This window comes from Danio aesculapii, chromosome 12, assembly GCF_903798145.1.
Source record: "Danio aesculapii chromosome 12, fDanAes4.1, whole genome shotgun sequence".
Classification (NCBI taxonomy): Eukaryota; Metazoa; Chordata; class Actinopteri; order Cypriniformes; family Danionidae; genus Danio; species Danio aesculapii.
Window position 1 is genome coordinate 41767855 of NC_079446.1, and position 22362 is coordinate 41790216.

The 22362-nt window shown below is 37.8% G+C and overlaps 1 protein-coding gene across 1 annotated transcript in view; it reads left to right on the top strand.

Moving 5' to 3' along the window:
* The window catches only part of LOC130238338 (cadherin-12), a 324447-nt gene extending 311238 nt beyond the window's left edge, over nt 1-13209 (top strand). Inside the window, exon 12 of the mRNA XM_056469330.1 lies at nt 11887-13209. Within this exon, the coding sequence (XP_056325305.1) occupies nt 11887-12410 (524 nt within the window). The 3' untranslated portion in view covers nt 12411-13209. The remainder of the gene's footprint in view (nt 1-11886) is intronic.
* Nucleotides 13210-22362: the final 9153 nt, after the last annotated feature.

A 22362-nucleotide genomic window follows, 5' to 3' on the forward strand; every position in this document is an offset into this window, starting at 1 on the left:
AGGTGCAGACACCAAATCTCACCAGCTATAAAGCCACTTCATTTGCATTGGGGATGTGCGGGGGGGGGGGCTTGGGCGGACGGCTGACGAATGAACTGGAGACTTTTATGGCCTCGTTTCCATGGTAATTTGTGTGGGCAGGGTGGTCATTAAATAACAGCGTTCTCAACAAAATGAGGTTAGCACTCAACTGTCCTCGAATGAACCGCAGACGCAGATCTCAGCATGCAGCACACTGTAGACTTTCAGAAGTATACTTGGCTATAATTAGTCAGTCAGTTTTGTATAATTCCTTCCAAAGGCTTATAAATAAATGTGCTTTGTTTTCACTTAGATTTTGTTCTGCAAAAAAATATACTTTTCTTACTTCAAGTTTTTTTTTTTTTTTTTTTTGCTGTTTCTAGTCTAAATATCAAAAAAATGATATGCTTGTTTTTGAAAACAAGTCAAAATTAAGTGAGTTTGTCTGTCATCATATTTAATTAAGTCATCAGTAGACCCACATGGAATCTGTGCACACAGAAATCCACAGATTTTTAGCCCATCATTAAATTCATGTATTTACTTGTGTAAATGTGTGTACATCTATATTTATTCAGTTTTTAAATTAATTTCACTAATATTATTATGATATAAACATAGTAATATTAAAATTCATTCATTCATTCATTTTCTTTTCGGCTTAGTCCCTTTATTAATCCGAAGTTGCAACAGCGGAATGAACCGCCAACTTATCCAGCATATGTTTTACGCAGCGGATGCCCTTTCCATGTCTGGGAAACATCCATACACACTCACTCACACACTACGGACAATTTAGCCTTCCCAGTTCACCTGGACCACATGTCTTTGGACTGTGGGGGAAACCAGAGCACCCGGAGGAAACCCACGCAAACGCAGGGAGAACATGCAAACTCCACACAGAAACGCCAACTGACCTAGCCGAGGCTCGAACCAGCGACCTTCTTGCTGTGAGGCAACAGCACAACCTACTGCGCCACTGTGTCTTTTAGCAGATATATTATATAAGAAACTTGCTTTGTTTACCAAATAAGTGGATCTAATTAGATTTACATTGTAAACATTCAACATAACTTAAAAAGCTATTTTTTTAATTACATATATTACGTTTTTCATTATGTTACTCCTTAAATCATTCCACATAAATGCACAGATTTACAAATTTCTCCACAGAAATAGAAAAAATGTCCACAGATTCTGTCTGGCCCTTGTTATCACCCTAAAAAAATATGACTTTTTTGGTAATACAGCCTATAAATGTACTGGGTGGGCCATTTATATGGATGCAATTTAATAAAATGGGAATAGTTGGTGATATTAACGTTCTGTTTGTGGCACATCAGTATATGTGAGGGGGCTCATGAAAGAATAAAGTTAAAAGTTAAAGTTAAAGTTAAAACCAAGCACATCATTGTTTTTCTTGTAAAATTCCCAATAAGTTTGATGTGTCACATGACCCTCTTCCTATTGAAAAAACATCCAAGATGGATCCAAGATGGCCGACTTCAAAATGTCCACCATGGTCACCACCCAACTTGAAAAGTTTGCTCCGTCATATATACTAATGTGCCACAAACAGGACGTTAATATCACCAAATATTCCCATTTTATTATGGTGTAACCATATAAGTGGCCCACCCTGTATAGTTAGGCTATACTAAAACATCCATAAATGTCTGTGCCTCACTTTCTGTGCCTCAAAAGAGCTCATAGCTCTTTTGTGATTTAAATAAAATAATATTTTAAAGAAAGATTAACATATTTAGGAAAAGTCCGGGTGTTAAATATGTGGGTTTTTTTCAGTAAAAATCAAAAATGGTCAAAATCACAGCCTTGGTAGTTCTATTAGAACTGTTCTAGTGTGAAAGAGCTCAAATTCTGGTCTTTTTATAAAATGTAAAATTTTCTGTCTCCAGAATGAGTATGTGAAGTTTCAGGTCAAAATACCTGTCAGATCATTTATTATGCGCTGCTGAAAACGTCAATTTTTGGTTCAGACGGAATTATAGCTGTTTTAACGCTTGTGCCTTTAAATGAAATGAGCTGGTTGCTGTACGTTTCTCTTCAGAGTAGAAAAATCAGCATCAGATGTCAGGAAAAACACAGCAAAATGACAGAAACCAACTGAAAGGTGATCACAGTCACAAATACCACAGTAAGATGAATGAGCCACACACTTGTTTAGAAATGTTTATTACTAACTTTTCTAGGAACATGAGTTGATTATAACTGCAGATCAATGACAGTGCGAAACAGCCTACTGTAAAGTCTGTAATTATATTAAATAACTAAATAAATGAACATATATAAACACAAACAGCCCCTTACAGTCTCCGATATGTTACCAACTACAGAAGAACTACACACAGCAGACATTTCGCCCGTATTTAGGTTCAAAACAACAGAAATTATAGCCTACAATCAGTGAAAACCTTTTATCTGTGTATGTAATCTTCAGCAGCACATGTAGCCTCTGTTAGAGAGTAATTCCGTCATTCCCGGTTCATATTAATCCAAAATGTGAAGATAATAAGTTAGTTAATCATGGCATTTTGTTCGCGTTTGTTGAAAAAATAATGTGCTCCTTTTTTTCCGGCTTCTCCTTTGTTTCTTCGCGCTTCACTCTCGTGTTTGTCAGTGTCTGACAGGATCGGGTTTCAAAAGCACATCAATAATCAAGTGCAGGTTATTATCATCAGCTGAAGAAGTTTGTTATTTCAGATATAATGTTAGACGCGCGCGAGCGCTAGCAAGAAAGCGAAACCGCTCGTGCCTCAGACTGGCTCGTAAAAAACTTCGGGGCAAAGGGTAATTCTGCTCTTCTTCTTGGATTTGTGGCTGTCCATCAAAATGACGACAAGGTTTGTTTGAGCCCAGATCGACCATGGCCCGTTATTATATGTATTTATAATTCCGCTAAAATCTCTCGCTGTGTTTTTCAAACATGGCGGTTTTTTTGTTTTCATTCTGGCTTGTTGCGTAAGCGAATGACGTATCTCTGTAAACCAATAGCGTTCAGCTGTGCGTGTGGCTCCGCCTTTTGGTACCCTTTCTCGTGTTTGGTACCCTTTTGAAAGGGTGCCGAAAAAGTGGTACGGTACGGTTCGGTTCGGTACGCTTTTTGACAGTGGAAACGGCCATAAAAGCGGACCAAACCGAACCGTACCGTACCACTCAGTGGAAACGGGCCATATATGTCTGAAATATCCTGAAGCAGCAATACTGTTTTGTACTGTCGCATGAGATTCCCGCTTTTTTAAAGATAAATATATACAACATTAAAGCACATCAGTAACTTATTTATTAAATGTTCCTGTTAGAAAACATTGTAAATAATTGAAAATCCAGCAACTGTAATAATCAAACCCTTGGGAACAACTGTGTTTGGAACCGAAGTTCACAGGTCTGTGTTCTCTGGACTCCTCTCAAGCGGTGGACTTCTTCATTCTGACTGCTTGCCGCCAAACCGCGTCATAGCTCATTACCATAAAGTTAACTTGATTTCAACTCTCCTTGACGCCCACACCGGCGAAGACGCGCCGCGCTGCTCCTCGCCGCATATCGCCGCTGACTCTCATTGAAAATGAACGACTTCCGGCTACTTTGACGCTCTCGCCGCTTTCGATGTGAACGTATGGTCAGAGACATCACGAAGTACACTCAGGTACAGACAGCCAGTCTACACGCTGGAATACACACTAGCATCTAATCGGCGTGACGCAGCTTCAAAAATTAGTTTTAAATGGGAAGAACGAATTTGCTCGAAATAACTCAAAAACAACCAATTTTCACTTTTTTGTGCAATATATGTGTCCTAATAGTGTTTATAGCAGCGTAGGACACATATATGACTGTCAACAGCTCAAAAAATGTGTTTTGATGTTTTGTGACCCTTTAAAGGCGGCACAGTACCACACACACAACTCTCACACCTGCAGCCTTGACAGCAGATCATTCCTCTGCATACCGATGGCAAATGTTTCACACCGCGAGTGTGAGGTATTTCCCTGGTACAGTCAAACCAATCTGCTTCTTCACTGTTTTAAATGTGGTAATTTGAATTGACCGTTTATTCTTTTCTTGCTGTTGTTTACAATCACAGAGGTTTTAGTGACACCAGTCTGCCAGAGATCAGAGTAGAGGTAAAGTAGGTAGAGTGTGCAAGAGTGAGAATTTTGATAACGTTTGGGTGGAAAAAAGTAGAAACACGACCATGAACGTTAAAAAAAAAGACTTGTGTTTATATCACTCTATTATGACTGGGAACACACTTTACATACAGACAGTTCTGCCCAAACAGCGCTCCAAAAGTTGCATGATTTTCCATGATAGGTTCCCTTTTAAAACAAGCAAAATAATATGCCAATGGACTAAGTAAATTAATCTCATTTCAAAGCAAAAACAAGCTTATTTTTAGTATCCCATTGGCAGGTTATTTTTCTTGTTTTAAGGAAAAACGTACTTAATTTTGACATTATTTCTGAAAAAAGACAATATATTTGGACTAGAAACAAGACAAAAACACTAATTAAGAAAAGCATGTTTTGCGGTGTGCTTGGTCCTGTAATTGCTGCTATATTTAGATATTTGTTTTTCCTCTGACATTCAAAAAGTTGTGAAGAAAAGTTAGATTATTTCATATTTTCTTCTTTCTTATTGCATGTTTCTCAATCTTCACTGATGTTTAGGCAGTTGATGATGCGCGTGGATGATGAGCTCTAGCATTAGGATTTGTTTAGATGATGCTATTTTCATTTTTACCTTCTCCACTCTGCTATTTCAGGTTAGCGTTCAAGCTGTTCTGTCCACTTTCTCCATCACATTACATCTCATTTCCCTTGTTTATCTCTCAGCATTACGCCTACAAAAGACAGTAAGCTGACGCTTTTTGTCCTAAGAAGAGCAAATTAAGTTGACTCACAAAAGAAAGGGGTCAGACTAAGACCTCAAATGCAATTTAGGCCTTCCTACAGTAGCCATTATGAGTGAAAGAAAACTATTATGCATTATCTATTTAGATTTCAATATTAAAAACTCTCCAGAAGGTGAATCATTTTCTTTGGAAGCTTTTTCTGGCAATACATGATTGAGTTGAGGGTTTTTTTTAAACATTAAAATCAAAATAGAGTATTTATTTTTGTTAATGCATGTCTTATTGGTCATTTTCTGCATGGTTTATCAAAAACTGATGTCTTACCCAAAGCCAGATATAGTTATTTAGGGGCCCTAACTAATTCGAGCCACAGGACCTGGAAGTCCTACAGTAAAATGCACACTTTGTATTTGTATTTATTTATTTATTTATTTAGCTGTCTTCTTCTAATATCACTCAGTCTTGCTTCCTACATTTTTACGTAACGCATTTTACCTTATCTTAATTCTACATTTTAAAAGATTTGTTTACTAAAAATAATGAATAAAACATGCACTATAGGTGAATTGAATAAGCTTAATTGGCAGTAGTGTATGTGTGTAAATGCAACTTACACACATTTTTAAGTATTAGAAACCATTGACTTCCATAGGAGGAAAAACAAATACTGTGGAAGTCAATAGTTACAGGTTTCCAACATTTTTTAATTAATACATTTCGTGCTCAACAGAAAAAAGAAACACAAATAGGTTTGTAAAAAGTGAAGGGTGAGAAAAATATGACAGAAAAGTCAGTTTTTGGATGAACTATCTCTTTAAACATTCATTCATTTTCTTTTTGGCTTAGTCCCTTTATCAATCTGGGGTCGCCACAACGGGATTAACTGCCAATTTATCCAGCATATGTTTTACACAGCGGATGCCCTTCCAGCTGCAACCCATCATTCACACACATACACTACGGCCAGTTTAGCTTACCCAACTCACCTATAGCGCATGTCTTTAGGCTGTGAGGAAAACTGGAGCACCCAGAGGAAACCCATGCGAACAGAGCCTGGAAACTCCAGAAATACCAACTGACCCAGCCGAGGCTCAAATCAGCAGCCTTCTTGCTGTGAGGCGACAACGCTACCTGCTGCGCCACCACGCTGCTCTCTCTTTAAACCATTCAGACAAAATGAAGGAGGTTGCCATTTTTTTACGATTTTTTTCTTCCTCATTGACTTTGAAATTAAAATCAATTGGAATGACATCTGTTTGGTTGCTAATATTTCCCAAAACATATTCTTTTACCAACAGAACCAAGCCAAGTAACTTTTAAAATGACATGGTGGTCTCTAAATGATATCAGAATTGATATTAGAATTTTTTTAGAGAAACTATTTTTTTATTGTAATTTGCAAATGTTCTCTGTAACTCTCACATTGTTGCCCACTGATGCTAAGCAGGGCTGCGCCCGGTCATTACCTGGATGGGAGACCACATGTGAAAGCTAGGTTGCTGCTGGAAGTGGTGATAGACCAGCAGGGGGCGCTTAACCTGCGTTCTGTGTGGGTCCTAACGCCCCAGTATAGTGAAGGAAACTATATACTGCTCAGTGAGCACTGTATTTCGAATGAGATGTTAAACCGAGGTCCTGACTCTCTGTGGTTGTTAAAAATCCCAGGATGTCCTTCGACAATGAGTAGGGGTTACATAGAGGGGTTAGATATGCCCACTGGCCTCTGTCCATCATGGCCCCCTAACCATCCCCATATCATAATTGGCTTCATCACTCTGTCTCCTCTCCACCAATCAGCTGGTGTTTGGTCTCCCCCAAAACATGTTCAAAGCTCTTTGAGTGCAATATAAATGTAAGGAATTATTATTATCAAAAGTAATTTTATATACATGGAATCATATTAAATGTAAATGACGCTGATTTTTATTTTGTTCAATGATTAAACACTTTTTTTGTTGATGAATAGGCCAAAGTATATTGATTTGAAGAACATTTTGGAAATTGTACAGATTATTACAATTACATTTAATAATAAATAGTTTAGGGTTGCATTGTGATTCTTAAATAAACTCTTTTAACATCGCAACTTGATCTAAATATGCCTGACAAGATATATTGATATAAACCATTGTTACATTGAACGACATTTTAGTGTGTGTCATCATTCATTCATTCATTTTCCTTCAGCTTAGTCCCTTTATTCATCAGGGGTCGCCACAGTGGAATGAACTGCCCACTTATCCAGCATATGTTTTACACAGCGGATACCCTTCCAGCCGCAACCCAGGACTGGGAAACAACCATACACATCCATTCACATACACTATGGCCAGTTTAGATATTTCAATTCACCTATAGTGCATGTGTTTGGATTGTGGGGGAAACCGGAGCACCCGGAGGAAACCAACACAAACATGGGGAGAACATGAAAACTCCACACAGAAATGCCAACAGACCCAGGTGGGACTCGAACCAGTGACCTTCTTGCTGTGAGGCAACAGTATTAACCACTGAGCCACCATGTCACCTATTGTTTGTCATCAGTAATTCATTTTTTTCTACAGGGGAAAACCCATACACTACTTCCAGTCAGTCCATGTTTGACTATAACATGACAGCTTGTATTTAAGAGGCTGCTGCTCCGCTCTAAACACTCACCTGTCTCACAGCCCGTCTGCTTGTAAGATACCAGCAAACACCTCTCAGCATCACTGCGTCCTTGCTAAAGGTGGCAGGCAGAATCACAGACAGCACAGAACACATTGTCGTGCTGGAGATTAGCCATTATCGGCGCTCCATTTGTCAGACTGACCCATTTCCCCGCTCCACGGATGCAGTCAAGGCAGACAGAGTCAGAGATCAGCATGGCGAGGGTGAGCACTTATCAATCTCTAAGCTATCTCCTGTATATGCCAGTCAAATCACAAACATGGACTCGAGAAAATGAAATGAGAGCCGCAATGCAAGCATCCGTCACTTGGGGGCGCTGTCATCTCACGCACGCTCGTGTACTGCTGGAGCATATACTGTTTAAACAACCTTGTTAGTCGTTTTATATCAATTTCCTCTAATTTGCTGCATACTAATGAACATAGTACAGGTGTGAACTTATGCTTTTAGAAACCTCCTGAACCTATAACAAACAGACTACATCTGCACTAAAGCACAGCATGAGCCATGAGATGACTGTGACTCTGTTCCAAAACCTAGAGAGAGCTTCTGTATTCTGAGGAGGAATAGAGTAGGCTACTGACAGAAATGAAGATAGATAGATAGATAGATAGATAGATAGATAGATAGATAGATAGATAGATAGATAGATAGATAGATAGATAGATAGATAGATAGATGGATGGATGGATGGATGGATGGATGGATGGATGGATGGATGGATGGATGGATGGATGGATGGATGGATGGATAGATAGACAGAAAGAAAATCTGTGCTTGTTACAATTACTGCATTGTATGTGAATTATCTATCTATCTGTCTGTCTGTCTGTCTGTCTGTCGGTCTGTCTGTCGGTCCGTCCGTCCGTCCGTCCGTCCGTCCGTCCGTCTGTCTGTCTATCGTTCTGTCTTTCTATTTTTCTTTTTACTATTCTGTCTATCTATCATTCAAATATGCTATCATTCTATCTATTGTTCTACCTATCGTTCTAATAATCTATTATTCTATCGTTCTAAAATTCCATTGTTCTATTTATCATTCTGATTTTTTTATCCATCCATCCATCCATCCATCCATCCATCCATCATTCTAATATTTCATTCTGATAGTCTATCAATTCATTCATCCATCCATCCATCAATCATTCTATCCGTTCTAATTTTCTATTATACTACCTATTATTACAATAGTCTATCAATTCATTCATCCATTCATCCATCGTTCTATGCCTTCTAATTTTTGATCCATCGTTCTATCTCTTCTAATATTCTATATATCATTTTAATACACTATCTATCATTATACTAGTCTATCAATTCATTCTTCAATCCATCCATTATTCTATTCTATCCATTATTTTTATATACTATCTATCATTTTAAAATTTTCTCTAATAATCGATCCAACCATCCATCCATCCATCCATCCATCCACCCATACATCATTCTAATAATTTATCTATCTATCTATCTATCTATCTATCTATCTATCTATCTATCTATCTATCTATCTATCTATCTATCTATCTATCTATCTATCTATCTGTCTATCTGTCTGTCTGTCTGTCTGTCTGTCTGTCTGTCTGTCATTCTATCATTCTATCCATTGTTCTAACATTCTATCACTCTATCTATTTTTCTATCATTCTAACATTTCTATCTTGTTCTATATATTGTTCTAAAATTCTGTCTGTCAGTCTATATGTCATTCTGCCTATCTATATGTCTGTCTATATATTGTAATATATCTTTGTTGTACCTGTCATTCTCTCTATCATAGCTGAGGATTTAGTATGGTCACAGCAGCGGACTAGTGTGAGTTAGTCACAGATGATGGGTGAGAGAGTCCATCAGATGCAGGCACACATTACTACTGCGCTTTTCATTCGGACTCTAAATGATGACTGCAGTCAGGAGCTGTTTGCCAATCATAGAAAACTCTGACAAATGAGGGGGTTTGTCTGCTTGATTGAATGAGGAAGAGTGTTTCCACTGGCCTCTGCTGTCGTTCTGCCTGCTTCCCTTGCTGATTGTACAGACAGCATAACGAGGACACTTTCAGTCACCCATAGACAAATGAATGGGAGAAATCACAATGCTCAGTACTTTGACTAAAGCAAGACCAGCCTTCCTTTTACAAGTTAATCACCTGTGGGGGGTTTTATTTTACCCTCTAACAGGGCCTTGACCGTTCTATCAAATCAGCTTGAAATATAGCTTTCATGTATAAGCTAAATAACTAAAATATATCATATCATTGTTGTCAGATTTAAGATGTACACTGAATATTTTTATCCATTTCTCTGTGTTGACTATATGTTTTGGTGCATTTAAACAAAAATGTTTTATTAAACCGTTAAATTGATTAAAATAAGAGTTTTGTCACCTAAAATCTTTAGCAATCAAATGATAATACATTTAAATTTAAAGTTATTAAAATAAATTACAAGCTAAAACATTTCGACTGAATTTTATGTTTAATGTTTCTCTTAATTTTTGCTGTTTATTAAAATTGTATCACATTTTTTCCCTCAACATTAATTTGGGTATACAGTTTTTTATATATACTGCGTTCACGTGGGTTTCCTCAGGGTGCTCAGGTTTACCCCACAGTCCAAAGACATGCACTATAGGTGAATTGAGTAAGCTAGATTAACTGTAGTGTATGTGTGTAAATACAAGAGTGTATGGGTGTTTCCCAGTGTTGGGTTGTGGCTGGAAGGGCATCCTCTGCGTAAAACATATGCTGGATAAGTTGGCGGTTTATTCCACTGTGGCGACCCCTGATTAATAAAGGGACTAAGCTGAAAAAAATGAATGAATGAAGAATAATTATGACATCTTTTACAAGTATATTACAGTTTTTTCTCAGTGGCTTTGGTGCATTTCTCACAACACTATTTACATTTGCACAACAGTTAATACATTTCTCAAAACAATTAGAACAAACTGCAAAACCTAGTTGATAACCTGCAAAACGGTGTCACTTACTCAAAATGGAGAGCTCATTCCTCAAAAGCAAGTATTGATGTGAATGAAAGTGTCAGTGTCATCAAGATGAAACGTCCTGACACCATTGTTCATGAGCAAGATAGTCAAATGGCTTTGTCATGTTTTTATTATGACAGTTTACTCTACATTATTCCAATGCAAAAACAGTCAGATTTTAGTGACACTTCCTGAAAATGCTCAAAACAGCACTACTGTATATACTATTTGCACAGCCATTTGAAAACTACAGTAAAGTCAGACATACCTGCATTTAGTGAGGTATCTGTACAAGACACTGAATGTGTACGTCTCACTTTTTTACTGAATTGGCTCTTTGCAATTCTAGTTTATTCACAGCATTGTGCAAAAGAATAAATACACCCTTATTTACAACAAACATAAACTTCCTTTGGGTAGAGCTGTGCACAACTGTAAACAATTACTATTACAGTACATATTGGAACTGAACCTACAACATACATAGGACTGTAAATCATTCCTGAAATTGTTTAATTTAGAAGACATTTTCAGGAAAAAACAGATTCAGATTTTGACAACTAGTTCAACATTTTTGTATGAAATGAAATCTATTAGTTTTATATGGAATGACTATTCAGCATTTACAAATTTAATACATTTTGACTGACATGACATAAGCAAATGATAATGTTATAAAACAGCAGAGAGTTATAATAAGCCATTGATGCATGTCCAAAAGCATTTGCAATGTGTTGGAAGGAATGAGAAACTGCTACTATGATGTGCACAAATTTGTTTTGAGAAATGTATTAACTGTTGTGCAAATGTTAAAAGTGTTGTGAGAAATGCACCAAAGCAACTGAGAAAAACTGTAGTATATTAACCTAAAACCTTGACTAAAGGCTACAAATGTCTGTTTTAGTGTGACATAAACGTTCTCTGAAAAAAGAGACATTTTTTTGCAGTTGTAAAAGGTTTTCCATACAAAAATAAGCAAAGTCAGGCCAGTCAATGGCACTTTGAGCTGTAAATATGCTCACATATGGTCATATTGTACATATTTTTTGTAGTTTACACAGAGACAATAACAAACATGTACCTAATCCCTAATCCTACTGATAATCTAAATCTATTATAATGTAAATTATAGAGTTATAGAGGCAAAAAACATAGTTAATAGTTATTAATAGACAAAATATTAATTTTTTTTGTTCTGTTTATCGTCCTGCAAACACTTTCCTAGATTTCAGTGGCTCTTCATTGTCACACGTTCTAATAGCATCCTTAACCTTTCTTCTAATGTTAATAATGAGTCATAAAAAGCTTAACGCCCTCTGGTGTGTTTCTTGCAGTGATCGTGGTGCTCTACGTGGGGGTTCGGCGGCAGAAGAAGAAAGAGACACTCATGACGTCTAAAGAAGACATCCGTGACAATGTCATCCATTACGATGATGAAGGAGGAGGCGAAGAGGACACGCACGCTTTCGACATGGGCACCCTCCGCAACCCCAAAGTCATCAAGGAAAACCTGTTTCGTCGAGATGTCAAGCCAGAGCTGGGGTTGTGTCCGCGGCGGCCGATCGGCTCGCAGAACAGCAACGACATCAGCAACTTCATCAGTCAGCGTCTGCAGGAGCACGATGGAGACACTTCCGCACCACCATATGATTCGCTGGCCACTTACGCCTATGAGGGCGAGGGTTCGGTGGCCGAAAGTTTGAGTTCCATAGAGTCCATAAAAGGGGAAACAGAAGAGGACTATGATTACCTCAACGAGTGGGGGCCTCGCTTCAAAACCCTCGCAGGGATATTCGGAGAACGATCAGAGAGCCAATCAGACGTAACATCCAGCTCCGCCACCGAAAACAAACACTGATGTTGCTTTATTTTTTTTATTTATTTATTTTGATGAATGCTTTGAGACAAACATAGACGTGCGTTCAACGTTTTGAATTGATTATTATTTTGTAGTTCCTCTGTTTGTTTTGAGAGGGGAGGGGTGTAGTTTGCCTTGATTTCATACTCAAAACACAGGAGGATAAAGGAAGCCAGAATTGGAAAAAACGAAAAAAAAAATGCAGCTTTTGGATTATCTGTAAATGAATGTTGGAGATATTTTGGTCGTATTTATTCAGCTTTGCTTTTCACACACAAACAGACACAAAAAATGAACCACACAGAAGATGCAAATTTTTTCTGACATCCTTAAAAAGTGCCTCAATGGAGTTGGTTTGTTAATTCTTCTTTTTTTACGGTTTAGCTTTGTTTCGTCACCCTTCTTAAAGATGAATGGCGTCGCAAACCACAGCTGACCGTGACCTGGATTCCTGGCTTCGGTGGATGGGCTTTTGAGAGGAAATGTCTTCATGGGCCTCGTTTGGCCAAAGAAATTAGTTTTTATGTTATTTATGATTCTATTTATTTATTTGTGAGGCTGTCGAGACGAGTTGTAACGTTTTATTATGTATTTATCTATTTATCATGATTTCAAATCGAATTTCTTATTTTTTTGAAGGATTTTCTTAATTATTTGCTCCTCGTGAGGACATGGACGTCATAGTCCCAAGAGGAACTTGTATGGACTTGTACTTGTTGTAAAAAATGAACTTTAGGGCTAAACGAGCTATTACAGTTGAGTCCTGTAATAAAAACACAGTTTTCTTAAATAAACACCACTTGGGAATAGAGAGAAGAAAAACATTTCACTTCAACCCTCCAAGGTCAAAAATATATTTTTTTTTCATAATAACCATTGCAGTAACATTTTTCCCCCTCACAGTGTCTAAAATTGTTTGTTTAAGGATCTGATCTCTCTAATCCTCACCTTTCTGACAGTCTACTCTGCTCTGATAGGTCCAACTCAGGCTCATTGTGGAAACGTACCCCTGTATACATTTCTGGAGAGCATGAAAAACATCCCAGGGGGTACTTTTTTTGCAGTTTTTGTTTTCGTGAATCCGCCAGAGCCCGCTTATATACGTTTTTTCAGATCTCCAATTTCTCTTGCGAGTGCCATTAGTGTCTGCTCTTTTTGTATAAATCCACCAGAGGCCGCTGTCGACTGATTCACTGACTGACTGACTGACCAAACCCCCCTCCCCCCCCCCCACCCACCCTTTTCCCTAAACCCAACCGACAGTGTTTTCAAAAGTAATGCAGAAAAAGAAAAGCCCTTGCCTGATTTGTTACCACATTTTCAGATCTTACCATGTTCTCACCCTGTTATTTTTTTGTTTTTGTTTTGTCTTTTGTTTTACCTGCATTCTGGAACTGGGGTCTGTTCTTGGTGCCTCGCTTGAATGATCTAAGATGATTTTGCAAATCCTTGATCTGTTAATCTTGATAACTGATCTCTGGCTACTTTGGTTCTTCAAACAAGTTTGTGAATAAGATGAAAATATCAGGATAAACTGATCTGTGATTGCTGCGTGTGTTGTGAAGGACAGATCTATCGACAATCGAGATCACGGTCAATCCTCGAAATCATGATCAGCAATGCACCGGTTGGCTGACGGCACAGCAGCGTAATGACATCATCTGATTAATATTCAGTTATCCATGTGAGCAAAATAACATAACATTCGTAGTAAACTGTGTGTTAAATATGATACGCAATGACTTTCCACATTTGTTGTGGGCTGCAGGCTTTACACTTTCATGTGTCAAGAGTATTTAGCAATTCATTTTGCTTTACATTTAGAGCAGATTATCTTTATTATAGTAGCCTAGGCATATTCAAGTTTCTTCATCTGAGTAAGGAATAACTGGCTGTTTAAATTAAATATCGGTAAAGATGTTGCTCCTGAGCAGGTTTGAGGCATAGATAAATACACTACATATTGCATACGGTCCCTGTCAATAGCGCCGTCATTTCTGTACAGTGCTCCCAGGACAAATGTCATTCAACCACAGTAGTCAAGACTAAAGCCAATGTGAAGATGCTGGATTTTAGTGCTGTGTACGGGTGTAGTAATGAGCAAACAAAAACAAACTAAGCACAAAGGCAGAACACTTCCTGGGTAAGAATTTTGTATGTTACGAGCTTTTGTGCTCAACACATATTGATGATAATACAGTCACTTACTGCGCTAACCACAAGGCAAAGTAGCACCAACTTGCACTAAATACTAGGCTTATGCTACAGCAGTTTTGTTAAATAAAATAAACAAACAATGTAAATGAAATATGACTACAAGATGCTGCGGTGCTAGAAACTTCTATTATTGTCGGCTAAGTGAACGAGTCGTTCATAATGGGGATTCATTCACAAACTAATCACTCCCTCCGTTAAAAGGAGAAGTGAAAGCGGCAGAGGCAGTTTGTTTCAGGACACGGTTTAGATAAAATTCAACAGGGTGGGGGGATAATACATTTCCATGCACACAAACACATGCTCTTTGTCGGCAATATCCGTGCTGTCACTTTCCATCGATGTAGAAAAGTGATGTATTAGCAAAATATTTGCATATTGACCACTAGGAAAACTCTCGATCATAGATATATGTATAAATGTTTACATATCTCTGGCTCTGCATGGCCAGTCCTCCACTGCATCTTGGTCACACATTCGTTTAAAAGGAACGCTACCCTGTACTAAAATGGCGGCTCTATTGGCGCATTCCTTCCAATAGACAACAATAGCATAGGCAACACCTGTAAATATCTATGGGTTTGAGCTACCACAACCTCTGCTATGACAACAACTCTCAGATGAGTTTTGAAGAACTAAACCATCCTGGATTGTGTCAAATCGTCAAAAACCAAATCCAGTTAATTAAGTAATCCACATACTAAAAACAGACCCTTGTTCTTTGCCAGACTCGAACTCCATCGTCACGTTTAACTCTGCTCTGCCTCCCAAGTCAGCCATTGTACGCGGCGAGCTACTGGGCAAACGTAACAGGTAGTGGTAGTGCGAAAAGGAACGGCATCATACCACCCCATATCGTTCGTTTTACATAACCTCTGGCTACATATTTCACGCTCTCCAGAAATGTATACAGGGGTATATATTCACAATGAGCCTGTGTTGGATTGGTCAGGTGATTGTCCTAGTCTGTTCGGATTGGTTCACCACTGGAAATGGGCATCAGAAAACAAATGCTCATTATAGTATTGGAATTTCAGCTCCATTTATTTTCAAACAGCGCTACGAAGAGTAAAAAAAAGTGTTGTTTGTCATTCAATTTGAGCAGATTTGCTTTTGCAGCACATGAAACAGCGTCTTATAGACGTTTTGACAAAACAAACCAAACTCCTCAGCTACACCTACAGTGTTTGAGAAACGAGACGTCGTTCAGTGACAGCCAGTTAAAACTCTAGACTGCCATTATGCAAATTTGTTCGAAACCTACACAGGTTTGTGCAAGAAGACTGCAATTACTGACGACACATTAGAGGCAGTTGTTTTGCACGGAAATGAAACATGATTTGAGTCAAGCATTAGAATATTTTAGACACAATCACAAGTAACTTTTAAAGGTGAATACTATTATAAACCCTTTGGGGCATTTATTTTGGTGGAGCTAATTAAAAGTTGCTTCTAATGTAGCTGTCAAATCAAACATCGTCATGCAGGCATGTCAGTGGCGGACCGATGTACCTGTTGCTTTCGTATTACTTTGTCTCGGGGCATGATCTAGGGCAGTCTATGAATATGCAAATGACCCTGTCTTTATTAATTTGCTTAATGGCTCTCTCCATGGGGAAGTCAGACAGTGTAAAAATGTGCTGATCTTTACAGTGAGCTCTGGAGCTCATTAGACAGCAGGAAGCTACAGCCGCTGAAAACACATTTACAATGATGTGGGCACTGTGCTTTGAGTTTATGCGCAATAGAAGACAAGATTGTACACATATTCATTCAGTCAGTAGGTTAGCAGACAGCTTTTTTACAAATTAGGACAACTCCATACATGCATAATGTACCGTGCAGGAGTCAAGAGATCTTGAAGTGTATATATACAGTATATGGGCTGTTGAAATTCTTGATTCTGATTGGCTGGAAGCTGTGCAATTAACTGGTTTAATGTGCAGGTATTTCTAGTCAGTTCTGGTCATGTTTGGAAATAAAGGTGCTTCCCTACTACTAACCATAGCATCTCAGTGATAGTTGACAGAGCCTTCAATTCTGTATGTAATCTTGAGGACACCGATGTGTGCTTCACCGGGGAAAACCCAACTTGCTAATACATCCTAAATATTTGCAAAGAGGTAGCTAATACATGTTACTATGAGCTATTAGAGATACCCATGTCATTTACACACAAAATCTCTTTCTTGCTCGCACTCCCACGACCATGCGCTAAAAAATATTATGTTTGCTTGTTTGGTCAAACTACTTGTTTAAAATGAGCTGAATCAACACAATTCTTGAGGTTTTATTGGGGACAACTTAATTGTTTTATGTTCAATCAACTTAAATTTGTAAAAACTATTAAGTTAACTTACTTCATGTTGTCTCAACACAAATCGATTGTGTGGAACCCAGCAATTTTTAAAGTGTTTGTTATTAGTTTAAGTGATTGTCAGCTAGGAATAACATACCTTAGAATGTTGTGACTCACTACTGACCAATCAGAATCAAGTATGGACCCTTTTCACAAGACTGTTGTGACGCGTTTAATGTTTAAAAGGTTTCAATATTTTGTTTTTTAAAAATACGTATGAACATTTATATGCATTGACAAAAACGTGTTACCGCTTATGTGAGGTGATTCAAAGGTAGAGTCTATGGCAGGGATCACCAAACTTGTTCCTGGAGGTCTTGTGTCCTGCAGATTTTAGCTCCAACCCTAATCAAACACACCTGAACAAGCTAATCAAGGTCTTACTAGGTATAGTTGGAGCTAAGTTGGAGCTAAACCCTGCAGGGCACCGGAACTCGAGGAACGAGATTGGTGACCCCTGGTCTATGGGGTTGAGAGTAAGTATGACGTTATTCTGTCATCTGGCTGCCATCATCAGTCTCACTTATTTTTTTTTTTTTACTTTTTCTAAAAGTCTCAATAACACCATTGTGGAACTTTTATTTTATTATTTCAGAAAATAGGATTCACTGCGCTCTAAGTTTACCCAACCATGATGCCGTCCGCTACTGAGAAACCTGGAAATGTGAAAATGGTCTATTGCCATAGCGATATATTACCAGAAAGCGATATATTAAACAATTATAAATGCATTTAATGAAACACACAGCAATGCATTTGATTATTGCTTTAATATATGTAGGAAAAATCTACTGTGATGTTTTTTCAGTACACATATTCACACAAAATGTAGTATTTATACTAATTATTAATAGTTGTAGATCATAGATGGACATAATAATTTATATTAAATACACTTTACATAGACTTCACAACAACTATGCAGAACAAAAATGATGCAGCAAACAATGAAGCAGCAAGAAATGTAGCTGTAGCTAACAATAAATGATGTGCATTAACCACCCAGCAGGGGTGACATGGTGGCTCAGTGGTTAGCACTGTTGCTTCACAGCAAGAAGGCCACTAGTTTGAGTCCCGGCAGGGCCAGTTGGTGTTTCTGTGTGGAGTTTGCATGTTCTCCTCATGTTGGCGTGGGTTTTGTCTGGGTGCTCTAAAAACTGCTCTATAGGAGAATTGGGTAAGCTAAATTGGCTGTAGTGTATGTGTGTTTGATTAAGTATGGGTGTTTTCCAGTACTGGGTTGCAGCTGAAAGGGTATCGGCTGTGTAAAACATATGCTGGATAAGTTGGCGGTTCATTCCACTGTGGTGACCCCTGATGAATAAAGGGACTTAAGCCTGGTTTATAGTTCGAGTGATTGGCGTGACCCACATTGCATGCCTTGCGTGTTGCCATGCATTTATACTTCTGCGCGCTGTTTGTGTTGCTCTGCAATAACACCTCCAAAACGCTAGCTGGCAGTGAGGATTTTATGTTCCTCTGTGTCGAGTTTCTTCGCTGGTGTTCTGTTTTTTCTGGACGCTACCTTAATGTACAAGTGGCTCAAACTCGCTCATTTTGAAGCAGGAACTGGGGGACGTGCAATAACTTTAATCATAAAGTAAACACAAAACAAAACTTTCCACCTGGAGCTCCTTCACGGGACTCGACACTTGTAAGCACTCGCTCCAACGGTTTTCATGTCAACATCCGATGCAAACTAAAACCAATAAAATATCAACATCTAATGATGTTACAGCTTGACGTTGTGTGAATGTTACCACTGTGACGTCTATCAGATGTTGGATTTTGGTTACCATACCTGACGAATAAATGTCAGTATTTGACGTCAATATAAGGTTAGTTTAAGAAGTTGGCTCGATGTTGGTTTTTGGTCACTTTCTAACACAACCTAAAATCAACCAAATATCAGCGTCATTTCACATCATTATTGGATGTCAAAATATTGTTGTCCTTAGATGTTGACGACCTAAATCTAACCTAATATTAACATCTTATGACGTATGTGTGCTGGGCATTCAAACAACAGCAGATACTGAATATGTGTGCCTGTTTTATATATTAATTCATTAAATTTCCTTCGGCTTAGTCCCTTTATTCAACCTATCCAGCATATGTTTTACACAGCGGATGTCCTTCCAGCTGCAGCCCAGTACTGGGAAACATCCATACACTCTTATTCACAGCCATTTTCAAGAGTTAACACTGAGCTGATGATTGATTATAAAGCTTGTGATCTTGAGAACTCCCCTGCTGTAGTAGCTAATGAACAGTTAGCTATTGCTCTTAAGAGATAGCTATTTACTAGGATCATGTCTATGGTGCCGATCTGAATTCGTATTTAACTTAAGTTGCATGTTTTTGGATGATGGGAGGAAACTGGGGGGCCCGGGGGAAACCCACGTGAGCACGGGGAGAACGTTTAAACTCCGCAAAGAAACATTGGCTGGCTTGGTAAGAACTAGAACCAGTGACGTTCTTGCTGTAAGGCAACAGTGCTAACCACTGGGCCACCATGCCACCCATCTAGGAAAGGAGGAGAAGTAGGGGTGGAAGCGGGGATTCTTCAAAACGAAAATGGCTGTGATATGGAACTTAGGGCATTTATAGTGGCTTGTGAATCATAAATTGGATAATGCGGGATCAGCCGCAAGCAATCATAAGCATGTGATCCTCTCGAAATTAGTTTATAAATGAACTTCACTTAGTTCATTCGATTCACAGATACCGCATGTTATGGGGAAACCTACACAAACATGGGGAGAACATGCAAACTCCACGCAGAAATGCTAGCTGACCCAGCCGGGACTCGAGCCAACAACCTTCTTGCTGTGAGGCGACAGTGCTAACCACTGAGCCACCGTGTCGCCCTGTTTATATATTTATATATACATATATTTCAAAATAACAAAAAAAAGAGAGGGGGAAGCTTCCAATATACATAGTGTTGGTATTATGGATTGCTGCACAGACACTGCCATTATAAAGAGGAATTTCCCTTGTCTGAAACACATTTATTGTCTCTCTGAAACTATAACAAAACAATGACATTCTCTCCAGCTCCACCTTTAAGGTCATCTCTCAGACCTTCTCTTGAACTCTGTCCGCTTGCGTTTTTGTTTTCGCTCTTTGTCAGACGCTTCATGCCACCCTGTCCTCCAACACTCATTCTGACTCCATTTCTCAAGGGTTTTCATGTCCTCGTGTGTCTAGTGTGTGAATGTGTGTTAAGGTAAAGGGAATTTTAATTTCCTCCCATCTGAGCTAAATCATGTTTAAATCTCCTGTCCTTGTGACGTTAAAGTCACGCTCTGAAAATACTTAATCATGTTATCCAATCTCTCCCTCGCTGTTTCTTGTTCTGTTCTTCATGCTTCATATCCAGAATCTACTTAGAGTGAGCTTCAATTCGCATGCCGTAATCTACAAATATTGGATTTTCCAAAAGCACATTTGTAACTGCTCTCAGGTATGACTTTGAAATGACCCAATACTACTACAAATGATTCTTGCTGTAGATCAAGTAAATAATGCTGAAAATGCTTAGATAGAGGTTTAAAAGAAAGCTTGGGGTTTGGTAAGTTGCATTATTATTTTTTAACATACTGTATATAATCGGGAAAGAGCATATTGTGTGAGAAATTACTTATTTTTGTTCATAGAGAATTGATTAGTTAAACAGTGGTTTGCTATTGGTCATTTTCTTATGATTGACAGGTTGCTCCGCCCACACACCAGTGTTTGCATCATCATAGAAGAGAAGAGAAGAGAAGAGAAGAGAAGAGAAGAGAAGAGAAGAGAAGAGAAGAGAAGAGAAGAGAAGAGAAGAGAAGAGACTTATTAACAACAATATCAGTGTTCTGGTACAGGTTTTATGTGTCTAGATTTTTAAAGTTCCCATGAAATAAAATATTTTTATAGATATTAGTATCAGTATGTTAGTCTTGAAGGGGTGGTCCACTACGATATCATATTTTAAACTTCAGTTGATGTGTAATGTAGCTGTGTGAACATAAACAACATCTCTGAATGTAATACGCTCAAAGTTCAATTCAAAAGGAGACATTGGCTTTTACAGAGTTAGCTTAGCGGAGCTTAAAGCGAACGAAGATTGGGGACTACAAAAAAAATACATCCGGGCTAGTGAGATCACAAACGCTTCAGGTTACGTGCACGTGCAGCAATGGGGTGTGGCCAGAGGTAATGTAATATTATAACAGAGGAAGCTAAAATGGCGTCCGAACGCTGCTATTTCCACAATGCTTCTTCTGTTTCTGTATTTGGGCTTACAAAGGACACGACACAAAGAGAGAAGTGCTTACAGTTTAATTTTAATTATGTTTCAGAGAATTATATTATATATATATATATATATATATATATATATATATATATATATATATATATATATATATATATATATATATATATATATATATATATATATATATATATATATATAAATAGCTACTGTAGCATTAATGAAAACATGTTCTTTTTTGTTTTAAGCATAAACTGAGTGTTATATATATATTTTCAGTTTCTTTGTTTCTTCTAAAGTAAATGCATTTTGTTTAAATATTTGTATGAAAAAAACCAAAATCTGATTTTCAGATTCAAAATCTCAAAATCTGATTTTAGAAGCCCAAAATATGCTTGTGAATATGATTAATTAATATAACTTTCATTCATTCATTTTTTTTCAGCTTAGGAATGAACCACCAACTTATCCAGCATATGTTTTACAAGTGCTTTTTAAGATCATATTTTTGCTGATATTTGCAATTCACATGCAATCATTTAGAATAAATACTTCATAAAATATGTATTCCTCAAAGTTAAAAACAATAAAACAACCAAAAACTTAAAAAAAAAAAAACATTAAAACACTGCAGATAACTCCTCGGTTGATAAAGAAATCAAGTGCTTATTAAATTTAGTGATTACTGTAATAACAACACATTTAAGTTCAGTCAAGACGCAAGACATTTATTAAAGTAAGTAAATGAAAAACAGAAAAATACATTAAAAGACATCTAAACAATTGCCATTTCTTTTTATAAGCAGCACATTTTATTTAAGTAAATTACACTGAAAATGAAATAATGATGATAGAAAACTATATTTTAAATGGATTATTTATAGATAGCATCAAATACTTCTGTTTGAATTAGCATGAATCATATTGTGATATACACCTATAATATGATACAGATTTTGGTCAAGTCTCCCACTGTGCCTCGCTCAGCTCATACTTAGTCATGATAATGGAAACAGAAACGGCATCATATGTCAGCGTGTGTTTCATACTGCGTGGCTGCGACAGAAGCAGGTCAATGTCTAAACATAAATTTTTATCTCAGTGTGTCAGGTAACACA